Source organism: Miscanthus floridulus, chromosome 16 (genome assembly GCF_019320115.1).
Source record: "Miscanthus floridulus cultivar M001 chromosome 16, ASM1932011v1, whole genome shotgun sequence".
In the NCBI taxonomy this organism is placed as follows: domain Eukaryota; kingdom Viridiplantae; phylum Streptophyta; class Magnoliopsida; order Poales; family Poaceae; genus Miscanthus; species Miscanthus floridulus.
The window spans coordinates 71058079-71073908 of NC_089595.1; the positions used below are offsets into that span (position 1 = coordinate 71058079).

Sequence of the window (15830 nt, forward strand, 5' to 3'; positions counted from 1 at the left end):
TGTTAGTTTGTGGTCATGCCACCACAGAAGTAAATTAAAATCATCCTCATATGCAGTGACATCGTCACTGTCTAGATAAACTGAGAGCTCATTAGCAGTAGAAGCAGATAAAGTGGGGGCACAGACAGGGGAAGGACCAACAACAGATCCAGGGCCTCCAAATATTCTTCCCCATGCCTGTTTTCTCTTATCTGTATGGCTTGCAGGCTGTGCAACCCTTTGACTCCTATCTGCACTAAACTTTCTCTCATATTTGTTAAATAACTTGTAACAGTTTTCACATCAGCATAATATGAAGAATAATCACAAGCAGTGCTCTCTTTAAGTAATTCCAGGACTCTAAATAAACCTCTCATCTTAGCTCTAGGATAAAGAATGAATGCAAATGAATATAACAGAGGTATATGCTGCCAGTTTTTAAGGAATTTAATCTTCATAGGATATACAACAGCAATTAGATTTTGATCTTTTTCACTTGTATGTAAATGAGAAGCAATTTCTAGCAGATGGTGCATGATAAGTAGACTAGTTGGATAGTAAACATCAGAAAGAACAACAGTGGAGTCATAAAATAGTTTCAGAAACTCCAATATCTTTTCAGCTATATACCAATGCCTTGTAGACAACAATTCAGAGCCATAATTGGAATTAATGAACACAGAAAAAACATGCTTATATGGAACCAAGTGTTTAAGCATAAGATATATAGCATTCCATCTAACATCCAGATCTAATCCAAACTTTCTAGGTCTAACACCCTGAGCAGTACAGTAGTTCTTAAACATAGCAATTCTTTGATTAGAGGAATTTAAGAAGTTAATAACAGTTCTAAAATCTTCAGTGTAAGGTTTGAACCTCTTTAAACCAGATTTTACAATCAGATTAATGATATGACAAGCACAACGTTGATGCACAAGACTGTATTTACACTTAGAAGGATCAATAGGCTCACGTGTAGGATCAGGACCCAAATAACCAGCAAACATAGGTGTCAAAGTTTCCATAGTCTTAGCATTAGAAGAATCATTGTCTAGAGTTACAGAGAAAACCTTATCAATGAGACCAAACTCCTCAACCACATAAGCAACTTTTTTCAGCAATATTTTCACCAGTATGTTTCACCTCAATCAACCTAAGCCCAATAATCTTTTTCTGTAACTCCCAATCAACACTAAAAAATGAGCAACAACATTAATGTAATCCTCCTTAGCATTACCAGACCATATGTCTGATGTTATAGCAATAGAGGAAGCAGTAGACAACATAGAATTCTTAAGCATATTACGACGTTCAGTAAACAGATTACTCAAATCTCTAGTGGTGGTCTGTCTAGATACTTTAACAAACCTAGGGTTATGAGCACGGACAATGTAATCCTCCCAGACCTCTGTCTCACCAATACCTAACGGCAAATCAAGCCTAGCAATCAAGCGACACAATTCTGACCTAGCAACATTAGGTTTATAGTCCCAGTTATGCACAGAACCATTAGTATTGTAAGCAATCCTAGACTGAACCCTAGCAGCTTCAGTTTTCTGCCTATAAGATTTCTGGTGCCTCTTCAAGTGTACAGTGCCAGCATTAGATCTAGCAGACAAAGTATGCTTACACATTTTACAGGTAGCTTTAGTGCAGATTTTTCTACCATTCACAGTCTCATATATCTCATCAAAATCAGCCCACATAGTAGATTTACGCTTACCAACAGCAGTTCCAGAAGAGGTACCAGTACCAGCAACAGATGGAGTTGAACTATTGGAGCAGACTGGGGTCCCAGTCGTCGTCGCCCCTTCACCACCGTCGCCATCCAGACCGAACAAGGCAGCAGCGTCCTCTTGGGTGTCGTCGTCCTCAGGTGTTAGGCCTACCACGATGAGATCGTCGTTGCTGGTGAGCGGCCAGACGATCTCATCATTAGCACGAGCCATGGCGCCCTTGACCGCGGAGGGCTCTCTAGCACCGTTCCTCAACGATGCGTGGGGCCGCCTTGGTCGCTCTATGCCACAGCTAGAGGACGACGCATCGGCTACTGACCTGCATAAAGACATGGAGGAGGAGGAGGAAAATAGTACATCAGAATAGATCATAAACCATTCATCAATGGAAGAAGAGGAGGGTTAGGGTTAGGGTTAGGGTTAGGGATGTACCTATGCAACCGGAGCCCGGTGTCGGAGAAGACGAGAGCCACCCAGAGAAGACAACAGTAAGGTTAGAAGGACGACGAGCGACGGAGGAGGGGCACACGGGGACACGAACTCACATAATCACCCAGATCTAGAGGGGAGATAGGGATAGGGAGAAGGGAGAGGCGGAGAGGGAGCAGGGAGGGGATCAGGTAGGACTTAGGAGTAGTAGGGAGCTGCTCGCCGACGGCAGGCGGGGATAGGGTTAGGGTTAAGGTTAGGGTTAGGGATGTACCTGCGCAACCGGAGCTCGGTGCTGGAGAAGATGAGGGCCACCCAGAGAAGATGACACACCGGTTAGAAGGACGACGAGCGGCGGAGGAGGGGCAGACGGGACACGAACTCACATAGTCACCGAGATCTAGAGGGGAGATAGGGATAGGGAGAAGGGAGAGGAGGAGAGGAAGCAGGGAGCCAGGGAGGGGATCAGGTAGGAGGAGTAGGGAGCTGCTCGCCAGCGACAGGTTGATCGTCGAGGTCACCTTACTGGAGTCGGGGAGGACGAAGCCGAGAGCGAGACTGCGAGGCGTGAGTAGTGAGGCGAGACGACAGACGAGCGAGTGAAATGAGCTAGGGTTTCGGATGTGAGCCGCCGCGGCCGCGGCGTGAGTTTTTATATAAGGAGGGGCCGAGGGGGGAGCTGGGGATCCGGGGACGCCACACGCTGGGCCGCGCAGCGCGCTGGGCCGCGGCTGCGGGGAGGCCGGGGAGGATTGGAGTGAGGAGGGAGAAGGGGTGGCCGGGCTGCTGCCGGGCCGGCTGACTCAGGCCGGGCCGTGCCGTGCCAGCCCACAGGCCTGAGCAGTGGCCCAGGCACGGCCTGCTGCCTCGGGCCGCACCGGGCCGTGCCGTGCTCGTATCGGGCTAAAAAAGCGGGCTTCGTACCTTGCCGTCGTGCCTCGGGCTGTATGGACAACTATAGTCAGAGAGCAGCTTGATTCAACTATAAACAACTTAAAATTGGCGCAATATTGGACGCATGTGACAGTGACAGAGTGACGGTGACTGACCCAATAGGATTGAGTGAAGTGGTGGGTCTAAAGTCTAAACTGAACACGTCCTTCCAATGTATCTATAGCTCATGCCAGTGGATTGGAGAAGACGCGGCAAACATCGGGCACCAGCATGGTGATGCAAGAAGTGGAGTGTGGACCTTGCTTGCTTGCGGTCCGGCCGTACGGTCACCAGCGCGCGCAAAGTTCCACATGACTTTTGGGCACGGCATAGGATACCAGGATCAGGTGCCAATTCGACCATTAAACGTGTCCAGATCGTGCTCAGATTTGGAGCTAGCTGCTTCCACGACAATTAAAGGTCTTTTTCTGTTCAGCAATGTGACGTGAAAAAGTAATTCTGAGCCGTGTAAAAGCTATAGTCTGTGAAAAAATTATAAGTTGTTTGGTTGAAATAACTACAAAATATACTCCCTCCTATCTCATTTGAATTAGTCGTGGAACAAACTCTCTGTTTCCACTTATTAAAAAAGTTAGAAAGCCAAAACAGAGTTCAAGCTAGTGTTGTGAAAATTGTACTACGTGGAAAGCTATGACTTCTGAAATAACAGCTTCTGGTTGATTGATGCTCTGCATTTTAGCAGTTGAAGCACTTATCTAAGCATGTGACTAGAAAGTCTGCGTCCAAATCTTCACTGGCATGCTTCCCCCGTTTGACATAGCTTCTCATTTTATGTCAAATAGGGTAAAATCAAATAGCACTCAAGGAGCCCATTAATTCCTGCTCTCAGAAAAGATATGTAGATGGTGAAGTTGAAAATAGTGGCTTCATCCAACTTCATCTCGCTTTGGTGGGTCCTGTATGAGGTTTTGTGCATATTTGTAGGGGCACTGCTAGCGTCCGGACGGACGCCCGCGGCTACAGTCGGTTTCCCTTCGATTCGTGTGTCCACGCGTGGGCCCACGCCACCCAGACGCTGCTAGACCACGCCTACATCACCTGCGGCCACATGGGGCCCGCACCGCACAAACATCGCCTGTGCGGGGACCGCTTGCTCTGCCTCCTGCTTCCCACGCGTATCCCATGTACAACACCCGATCTACTTTTGAAACATTCAGATGGTGTTGCAACATAAAAAAAACCAATGAAACATTTGAAACATGCATATAAAAACACTTGCAAAAACAATTGAAAACCATTGCAAACATAGTGAACATCAAGATAAAAAGCACTTGCAACATATGTAACATCCAGATAAACACGCTTGCAACATTCGTCTGAAAAAACAAATAAAACATTGGGGACAGACGCTTGCAACATACATGTATAACAATTACGACATATGCAACATCATGATCTACTTTCGTAACATCCGTGTAAAACACTTGAAACATACCTCTAAAACATCTGAAAACATTTTAAATGTACACTTGCAACATGCATTATACCCCGTTGCGGCCTCCTCCGCCGTCTGCATCGGGGCGCTATAGTTGTAGCAGGAGGCGAGGCCGGAGGGCTTCCGCACCAAGACCTGATGCTTCTACTTGCATTGGCAGCACCTGCTGCCATCGTCGAGTGGAGCGGGCGGTGGAGCAGGAGCAACGACAGGAGCAACAGAGCGAGCACTCGGAGAAGCGTCAGGAGCAGCAGCACGACAAGCACGCGGAGCAGCGGCAGGAGCAGTAGGTGTGAGTACGCAGGAGCAGCGAGGCGGGTGGCGGAGTGAGAGATTGATGAATTGACTGGATATTGCGGAATGGGTGATGGATGAATTGACTGGATATTAAACAAATGTTGTGTCATATGGTCCATGCCCGTGTTCGTCCGATACTCGAGTAAAGAGTCGGACGTTTGGGTCGAAGAATTACCATATTTGTAGAGCTGTTTTATGAAATGGCCCTAGCTCCGCGGATGGAGCCGGTTTCACCGGCGAAATGAGCTGTGACTAACAAGTCCTTACTTGTTACGGTGACAGTGACGTGGACAGGTGCCACCATCGAAATCCATGTGGCCAGGCCAGCGTGTACAGGTGAGCAGCGGATGAGCGGTGTGGGAGCCAAGCCGAGTATGCATGCTGGAGCCGAGTGGGAGCCAAGTGGAAGCATGGGTGGATAGCAGGTGAGGACAGACATCGATTCCCCTTGGGTGGACACGTGGCAGTAGATGGAAACATGTATGCATGGAAGCTGACTGGCTGGTGGCCCCTCCTTTCTATCCGGAACATACTCACTCCGTTCCTAAATATTTGTCGTTTTCGTTTCTCGAGAAACAACTCTGACTAAATATATATTAAAAAATATTAATATTTATAATACATAATTAGTATCATTGGATAGATATTTGAATCTAGTTTTTTAATAAATTTATTTAGAGATAGAAATGTTACACGCATTTTCTATAAATTGAGCCAAAGTTATCGGCACGTAAATCGTGACGACTAATATTTAGAGAAGTAGGGAGTACGCTGATTCTTCTTTTATGATGTTCTGCATTTCCACCATCGACATGTAACAGCAAAATTTCACCGATTTTAAAAAAAAACATTTCACCGACATTTCTAATGCAACGAAAACAAAAATGGCCGATGGACGTGATTGGTGTGGAGGCTGCTTAACTCTTACGCCTACCAGAGTCGAGTCCTATAGGGCCAACTCCGCAGTTCGGAGGCTCCATCAGATCCTTCCTGTCAGTCTGGGTACAGAGTCGACCTCTTGTACAGTTTATTTTGGATCCATCATAGGGGCTTCCTGTACTACCTGATCAGAATCCACATGATCCTAGTAGCGGTTGGAAATAAGTGCCTAATATACATTCTAGATTTTGTTTGGAAAAAAAACTCATAGATAAAAAATGATGCAAGCACATAACACAAGTAAATAGGCAACATACTGACTAGAATAGGATTGCGCAAGGAAATTACTCAATGATCCCGCGCAAAACGTAGTCGAACGTGTTGAAGTAGATGTTGCAGATCACCAAGCGGTCGCGTGTAGACGCTGCCCAAAAACCTGATTGCCGCCCCGTGCAGAAGTCTCGCGGCAGTGGTTTCGGAGATCCTGCTCTCTTCAAGTCCGGTGCACGCCGAACTCAAAGGTCGACGAGGCGCAGCAGCGAGAAGCTCAGCACAGCGAGTGGGAAGGTGAGCGTGTGAATCCGTACCCTTCAACCAGGACGTCTCCTGATTTTATAGGCCTTCATAGTGCATCAATTCCCTTTATCAAGCAGTAAAAACTACCCAATTTAATGACAGAAAATGCTGCAATCAAACAGCATAAACTGACACACCTTATTACTGTTTAAAACGGCAGTTTCAATCACATTGAAGCACCATTACGCTCAGCATAAAAATAGAAACTGTACAAATAATAGCCTGCCGTACACGTACGCGTCGCGCTCGTCGCGCGATTTTTCACGCGAAAAATGCGCGCGAGCTGCGCGTGCGTGTAGCAACAGTCTCCTCTCTCATTTTTACCTATTTTGCATAGAGAGGAGACTCCCATATTTAAGCAAGGCAACCTCTCCTTGAATTAGCAATATGGGACTATAGCTTGTGCATGCTTTGGAATTTTCAGATTAGGCCAAACATGGGCCTAAATCCAACAATCCCCCACCAATTCCAAAGCTGCTGTACTGAACATTCTTTAAATATACTAGATTTTTAGTATAAGTCCCGTACAAGTTGAACTTACACCTAAATCAACCAGGTCCATCTTCCAGCAGCTTATGAATGGACTAAGCCTTGAATTCATAGCTTTTTGCTGTCAGATTTCTCTTAAAGATCCAACTGGTACTAGGCTGCAAGAACGCCAAGTCCAAATGGAGCTTTTAAAGGTCTTGCTCCTCGATCTTCTCATGAGCTTTCCAAAGAGTACCCCACTCTTATGAACTGCGACCTAACAGTTTAGCTCACATAGGTGTATTCATTTTAGGTATCCTGTAGGACGATATATTTTTTCTCGGTAGACACTAGAATACATTAAGGCATAATAGCCAGCCTTTCATACAGAAGAGAGTACATTTCATGGAACATGGGTAATTTTAATTTTTTTTAAACAGTCTGTACTCCCTGTTACAATAGTAACTTGTTTTTCTCATTTTCCAAATCAGGGATCTCCTATCAGAGGAAATGAGTTGCCATTACTTTGCAACTAAATGGGTCTCAACCCCATGTCTATGTTTGCAACAGAAATCGCTGTCCGTGCAAGCCCTTTTGTAAAGGGATCTGCTAGATTTTTCTCACTGCGAATATAATTCACAGCAATTACTCCGGAGTTTTTCAGCTTTCTAACATATTTAAGCCTCCGCTTCACATGTCTCGAGGACTTCGAATTATCCTTAGTACTCGTAACTTTGATCAATACCGTTTGGTTGTCACAGTACATAAGGATTGCCGGAACTGGTTTCTCTACCAGTGGCAAGTCCATGAGTAGCTCTCTTAGCCACTCGGTCTCAACAGTAGCCGTGTCAAGTGCTACAAGCTCAGCTTCCATGGTCGACCGCGTCAAAATGGTCTGTTTACATGACCTCCATGTAACTGCAGCACCTGCTAGTGTAAACACATAGCCACTCGTGGCTTTAATTGCATCCGCATCAGAAATCCAGTTGGAATCACTATATCCTTCCAATACAGATAGATAACCAGTATAGTGAATTCCATATTCGATTGTACCTCTCAGGTAACGTAGCACTCTCTCCAGTGCATCCCAATGATCCTTCCCTAGATTAGAAGTAAAACGACTTAATTTGCTCACAGCAAAAGATATATTAAGACGTGTTGCACCAGCGAGATACAAGAGGGACCCAATTATTTGTGAATATCTCAAATGGTCCAACCCTTCGCCTTTATTTGTCCTTAGCTTTACACTAGCATCGTAGGGCGTAGGGGATACTTTGGCATTCTCAAAGCCAAAGCGACACAGTATTTTTTCCACATAATGAGATTGATTTAGAATAATCCCATTCTCATTTTTGATCAACTTAATATTCAGGATAACACTTGCTTCACCCAGATCCTTCATGTCGAAGCATGAAGATAAGAATGATTTGACCTCGTCAATCATGGCAGTGTTAGTCCCAAATATGAGTATATCATCCACATACAAGCACAAGATCACTGTTTGACCCCCACCATGGCGATAGTATACACACTTATCTGCTTCGTTTACAACAAAACCAGCAGAAGTTAAGGTTTGATCAAAATTTTCATGCCATTGTTTAGGTGCTTGTTTTAGGCCATATAAAGATTTTAACAATCTGCAAACTTTACCCTCCTGTCCCTTAGCCACAAAACCATCAGGTTGCTCCATATAGATTTCTTCCTCCAACTCTCCATTAAGAAAAGCTGTCTTTACATCTATTTGATGAATGTGTAGACCATAGGAAGCAGCTAATGCAATGAGCACCCTAATGGTGGTTAACCTGGCCACATGTGAATAGGTGTCAAAATAATCTTCTCCTTCTTTCTGGGTAAAGCCTTTGGCCACAAGCCTCACTTTATATTTTTCAATCGTGTCATCTGGTCTCATCTTTTTCTTAAAAATCCACTTACATCCAATAGGTTTGCACCCAACAGGACGTTCAGTGATTTCCCAAGTCTCATTTGTCATGATGGAGTCCATCTCGCTACGGACTGCCTCTTTCCAATAGTCAGCATCCGAAGACGCATAAGCATCAGCCAGAGTCATAGGCACGTCATCCACAAGGTATACAATAAAGTTATCTCCAAAAGATTTCTGAACCTTTTGTCTCTTACTCCTGCGTGGAGTGATGTCTGAATTGTTATCCTCCTCATTATTCTCTCGCAGAGGTATGTTCTCAACTTGTTCAGAGTTAGGAATGGTTGCATCCAGATTTTCTAAAGTACTGCTACTTGGTCTCATAGGAAAGATATCCTCAAAGAAAGTAACATCCTTAGACTCTATTATTGTATCTACTATAATCTCGGGAGTATTGGATTTAACTACCAAGAATCTATAGGCAGGACTATTCTGAGCGTATCCTATAAGAATGCAATCGACTGTTTTTGGCCCAAGTTTCCTTTTCTTCGGCTCTGGAATGTTGACTTTCGCCAAACATCCCCACGTTCGCAGAAAGTTGACATTGGGTTTTCTGCCCCTCCATGCCTCGTATGGAGTTATGTCACTTCTCTTGGTGATAACTCTATTGAGCACAAAATTTACAGTCAAGATTGCTTCCCCCCACCACATCTTTGGCATACCGACACTCTCTAATAAGGCGTTCACCAAATCTGTAAGTGACCGGTTTTTCCTCTCAGCTACACTATTTGATTGTGGTGAATAGGGTGGTGTAAATTCATGGATAATCCCATGCTCAGAACAGAAATTAGAAAAATCATTAGAGATATACTCTCCTCCCCGATCATCTCTAAGTCTCTTAATCTTCTTTTCTAACTGGTTCTCAACCTCTGCCTTATATATTCTAAAATAGTTCAGCGCTTCATCCTTAGACTTCAGCAAGTAAACATAACAGTAACGTGTTGCATCATCAATAAAAGTAAGAAAATACTTTTTTCCTCCTTTAGTCAAAACACCATTCATCTCACATAAATCAGAATGGATCAAATCTAGTGGTGCCAGATTCTTCTCAGACTCTAATGCCTTAAAAGGTTTTCGAGGTTGTTTTGCTTGCACATAAGTTTGGCACTTAGAATTCTTGACTATGTCACATTTAGGAATTAACTCAGATTTGAACATTCTAGCAATTGTATCAAAACCAACATGACAGAACCTCGAATGCCATACATCAGCAGAATTTTTATTCAAACCAGTAGTAATATTCAAACTATAACAAGAATCCATAGTACTTAGGCGGAACAAGCCTCCGCTGTCATAGCCTTTTCCTATAAAAACCCCAAATTTAGACACTAGAACTTTATTCGACTCGAATACTAGCTTATAACCACTCCTACACAGGAGAGACCCACTCAGCAGGTTCTTGTTTATCGCAGGTGCGTGCTGGACATTCTTCAATTGGATGGTTTTCCCTAAAGTGAGCTTCAGATCTACCGTACCAACACCAAGAACAGAAGCACGTGTTCCGTTTCCCATTAGGACACTGGAAGTCCCTGCTGCCTGATATGAAGAAAACAAGGAAGCATCAGAACACACGTGAACATTTGCACCAGTATCAACCCACCAGTCGATAGACTGAAATGTAGAATAAACAATAGGAGATTTACCATACCCTCCTGAAGTCGAGGCCTCGCCAATGGTCACATTAGTGAACTTTTTGCTCAGTTCAGTGGTCCTGTCCTTACGGTCGGGACAATCCTTGGCAAAGTGACCAGGATTACCGCACACAAAACAGGTGAGATTCTTCAGATCCTTCTTCTCTGTTTTCTTCTTTTTAAAGCTAGTAACCTTATTTGCCTTGGGACCCTTCTTCTTGTTAAATTATTTCTTGTTTTGAACAAAATTGGCACTGTTCTGCACGTTCTTCACCTGCACATCTTTTGCCCTTGCCGTCTCTTCCACATCAAGAGCTGTAATGAGATCTTCAATAGAAATCTCTTCTCTTTTGTGTTTCAGAGCTGTAGCAAAATCACGCTACTCTGCAGGAAGTTTAGCAATAATCGCTGCTGCAACAAACTTTGGAGGTAAAGCACATCCCAAATGTGCAATCTCGCCAACCAGAAGCTGGAGGTCGTGTGCTTGAGTTACAATTGATTTAGCACTGTCCATGCTGAAATCAAAGAACTTTTCGCATACATACAGCCAGCGACCGCTTCGGCTTCTGCATATTTTTGCTCCAAATTCTCCCACAGCATGGTGGCCAATGAGTAATTCATATACACATCATAGAGTTGATCCGCCAAAATGGTGAGGATACAGTCCAATGCGGTGTTATTCGCATTCTCAAACTGCATGGTCTGTTCCTCTGTGATGGGAAACATAGGGTATATCACCCACCACAGCCCCAATGACATGAGCCAAAACTTGGCCCTTGTCTGCCATCTGCGGAAGTTCTCACCTCCAAACCTCTCAGGTTTCATGGCATCATATGCATTATTTGCCATTGCTAGATCACAGAAATAGGCACAATCAGGTTTTTGGAATGTTGGAAATAAGTGCCTAATATACATTCCAGATTTTGTTTGGAGAAAAAACTCATAGATAAAAAATGATGCAAGCACATAACATAAGTAAACAGGCAACATACTGACTAGAACATGATTGCGCAAGGAAATTACTCAATGATCCCACGCAAAATGTAGTCGAATGTGTTGAAGTAGATGTTGCAGATCACCAAGCGGTCGCATGTAGACGCTGCCCAAAAACCTGATTGCCGCCCCGTGCAGGAGTCTCGCGGCAGTGGTTTCGGAGATCCCGCTCTCTTCAAGTCCGGTGCACGCCGAACTCAAAGGTCGACGAGGCGCAGCAGCGAGAAGCTCAGCATAGCGAGTGGGAAGGTGAGCGTGTGAATCCGTACCCTTCAACCAGGACGTCTCCTGGTTTTATTGGCCTTCATAGTGCATCAATTCCCTTCATCAAACAGTAAAAACTGCCCAATTTAATGACAGAAAATGCTGCAATCAAACAGCAGAAACTGACACACCTTATTACTGTTTAAAACGGCAGTTTCAATCACATTGAAGCGCCAGTAATAAGGTGTGCCAGTTTCTGCTGTTTGATTGCAGCATTTTCTGTCATTAAATTGGGCAGTTTTTACTGCTTGATGAAGGGAATTGATGCACTATGAAGGCCTATAAAACCAGGAGACGTCCTGGTTGAAGGATACGGATTCACACGCTCACCTTTCCACTCGCTGTGCTGAGCTTCTCGCTGCTGCGCCTCGTCGACCTTTGAGTTCGGCGTGCACCGGACTTGAAGAGAGCGGGATCTCCGAAACCACTGCCGCGAGACTCCTGCACGGGGCGGCAATCAGATTTTTGGGCAGCGTCTACACGAGACCGCTTGGTGATCTGCAACATCTACTTCGACACGTTCGACTACGTTTTGCGCGGGATCATTGAGTAATTTCCTTGCGCAATCCTGTTCTAGTCAGTATGTTGCCTGTTTACTTGTGTTATGTGCTTGTATTATTTTTTATCTATGAGTTTTTCCTCAAAACAAAATCTGAAATGTATATTAGGCACTTATTTCCAACAGTAGCTAGGGCGGACAACGATGAATACAGGACTTAAGAAATGGTTAAAAAGATACACATGATTCGGAGAACGAAGACATGCGGCTGGTTTGGTCATCTGGAGTCGGAAGTCGCTCTCAACAAACAGTTGCATCAATGCCTATTATTTCTAGTATTCTGATGTTCATACTAGTATGTCATAGCATCCTGTCGCATACCAGATTGCATCTCGTAGAATATCAAGTTCTTACAGTAGTATATCTGCGCATGCCGTGCGTTGCAATTTGCAAGTACGCACTAGTAATTCTCTGAAACTTTGTCTAGATTCATTCTCACATTCGTCCTTCCATCCTTTTGAGCTCCAATTCAAATCCCAGAGTACACATCGCAGCAGCATCCAAGTGGCCAAGTGGGTGAGTGACTTCCCTACTTCATTCAAGCAATTCAACGCGTACGAAATGTTCACTTCATTGCAGTGGCCGTAAAGCTCTGACCTGTGAACCCGCCCTCCATTGGCACCACACCTGCAAGCTGGAGAGCTGGTCCTGCCCATATCCATGGCATGCGTGCGGTCAAATGCTCTGCCGGACAGAGTGTCTTTGAGTCTGGAAACAAACCCGCAAATGGCTACGGGACAAGGCGCCCGCCCGCCCATCACTGATATTACAGTTCATTTGCTCCCAACCATGGCAAGTACATGTACAGATTACGGAAGCAATGGACGAAGAAAGCAAGGAATCAAGAATCCGATCGAGCTCCACCGGTGGCGGCGGCGGAGCGGAACGAAAGTTTCCTCTTTCATCATCAGTATCAGTAAAAATTGTGAATCGCAATGTTTGTGGGGAGGAGAATGCGGATGGGCAGTAGCTGGCTGGCAGCCCGGCACCTAACCGAACCGGTCGTTGGGCCTGCTACGACGACTCGTAGGCGGCGGCGGTGTCGGCGCCGGCGGGGAGGACGTCGGCGTGCGGGTTGCAGTCGGCGGAGAAGAAATCGTTCTGCTCGAGGAGAGACCGGACGCCGGCGTCCTCCTTGCCGTTGGCGCTCGGGTTGGGCTCCAGCGAGCAGTCGCCGCCCGGGCACACGCAGCACCACGCCGCCGGCGGCGCTGGCGCTGCAGTGGCGGTGCCCGCGCCCGGCCCGGAACCATCGTCGTCGCCGGCGGCAGCATCTCGATCGGCGGCAGCGGCCGCTCTCTCCCGCCGGCTCCACCTCCTCGCAGCCCTCTGCCCACCGGAGGCGGCCTCCTGAACCACCGAGACGCCGCCCCAGCAGGAGGGCAGTCCGCCCCGGATCGCCCTGGCCACCGCCTCGCGCCTCCCCTGCTGCTGCTTCTTGCCCCGCGCCTGCCTCTGCCCTCGCCCATGCTCCTCCCATCCCTCCTCCGCTCCTCTGCCGGTCGACGACGATGACGAAGAAGAAGACGCGGCGGCCGCGCCGGGCTGCCTCCGCCGCCGGAGCGCGTCTCCACCCCCGCCCCCGCCATTGGGCCGGCTCTCCCCGCCCGCATACATGCAACCGCCAGGAAAACCGTCGGTGCGCGCGGCCGCCACCGACGACGGCTCCCTCCCCGCCCGGCCTTGCCGCGGTGGATCGATCGTCGATCGATCAATCGGCCGATCAACAACCGCGGCTCGCTGGTGGCCCAATCCCGCGGCGCCGGCGACGGAGGCGCTGCTGGTTGCGATTGACGGCGCGGGTGGTTTTGGTGGGGATTGGAGGGGCGGGGGTGGGGACGGACGAGGAGGCGCTGGCGAGAAGAGCAACGCACCAAATCCGATTGCGCTATTATTGGGCGAGCGCAGCTTGCAGTTGCTCACGCCTTGGCACGGCGGCAGCTTCGCTTTCGCTAATGCGGCTGCGAAAGGTATATGCAACAGGAGAGAAAACAAAACGTAATCTTTTTTGGGGCCGATTAATTTAACCGCGCTGGTGATCTGGCGAGGTTCCAGTTGGATTTGCGCGGCGGTGTCTAATACGCGACGCGACACGTTCCTAGTTGTGATCGAGATGACATTGGAACGTGATGTTTGGCAGGCTTGGCTGTAGTGTTTTAAAGTGACTTTCAAGTGTAGTGTCTGCTCTTGGTTTCTTGGATGTGGATGGGATTCACAGCCAACGGTCTAAAAGTTAAGCTTTCTTTCTCGTGCTAAACAAAGAAGAGATGCTCCATTTCATGGTTGCGGTCGTTTGGCAGCCTTGACTTTGCGAAGTGTTACGGCTAGCTGTAACATTTTTGCTGATAATTATCTCTTTTGTATCAAACATTAATAGATAATAGACTAACTAATTGTTAGTTCAACCTCTAGATGAACTAAATAAGATAATAATAGTTAATAGGCGGAGAAATATCAATTAAGTGTGTATCCAAACACCCTCCTAGCTAATAGATAGCTAGTCAATTGATAGCCAACTAACATTAGCTATGTGCTATTAGCTAGCTAATTACTATCAGCTAATAGATCCAAATAGGATCTTAGATTGACTATGATTTTAGCAAGCACATGCGAGTATATTACATAAAGAAACCTATTTTATCCGTGTTCATTTCGTACCTGAACTTTAATTTTATGTAGTGTATAACTTATAACTCCTGCTTCTTGAAACAGGATCATTGTTTGTCTTTACATCCTGCGTCCTAAAGCAAATGTGCATCTCGTTTCTCAAAATGTCAAACTTTTCTAAATTTGACTTATTTTCTAGAAAACAATATTAATGTTTGTATCTTTAAATAAATTTCTTATTAAAATATATGCTAAAATTAATCTATCGATACTTATTATTACTAGATACATGTCCGTGCGTTGCACCGGGAATACAAATTTTTGCCCACGTCTGCGATGACGGTTTTATTCATTTCTACAAAATAATAAAAAGTTAGTAAACATGGATGGTTACGTGTGCACGCTAGCAGATTGAGGTCTAGGCGGCGCAGATGCTGATCGAGCCCGTCCGTGCTCTCCTCGCCGTGTGCTCGCATGTTGAAGTCCAGACAGCACGGGTACCGATCGAGCTCGTCCGTGCTCTCCATGCTGTATACGGAGTACCCTCGAACGACGTGTGTGAGATCGATCGCTTCCATGTCTATGTGATTGATTGGAAACTGGGCATGCAACGTATACATATGGAAACCGTATTGCATGGGGGCATGCAATGTACGACGGTAGGAGACACGGCATCCATGAAGCGGGGCAACAGACGCAAATATATAAAAAAAACTCGGACTCCAAAATTTTTGGCTTAAGATAGAAACTTCTCACGCAGGTTGAGAAAACCCTCGAACCCCATACACTGAGGCCTATAGCCCTGTGAGTGGGCCGGTGTCTGCAAACCTGATCTTTGAGAACGTGGAGCAGGTGAGAGATTTTTTTTATCTCCAGTGCTATAAATTCGTCCCCAGGGATCGAACTCAGGCCGCGAGGGTGTCAACAGGAGTGTTTGAGCAGCCGGTCTAGCATCCTTTGGCAGACGCAAATATAGATAGAAGTATATTTTTTCTGCAGCTTTTTTTTGTTTTCGTTTGGACGATTGTTCCGGAGGCTTTTCAGGCCAGAGTCCAGTGTGTTTGCGTGACTAATTCCGTTCTGC

General features: G+C 46.1%; 1 protein-coding gene across 1 annotated transcript; it reads right to left on the minus strand.

Annotated features, from left to right (window-relative positions):
* Positions 1-12388: 12388 nt before the first annotated feature.
* Positions 12389-15273, minus strand: LOC136510819 (uncharacterized). Its single transcript, XM_066505149.1, has 2 exons — positions 15141-15273; positions 12389-14100 (listed from the first exon to the last, which is right to left on the minus strand). Exons 1-2 carry the CDS (start codon positions 15271-15273, stop codon positions 13154-13156), a joined length of 1080 nt encoding a protein of 359 aa, XP_066361246.1. The 3' UTR covers positions 12389-13153.
* Between the last annotated feature and the right edge of the window lie 557 nt (positions 15274-15830).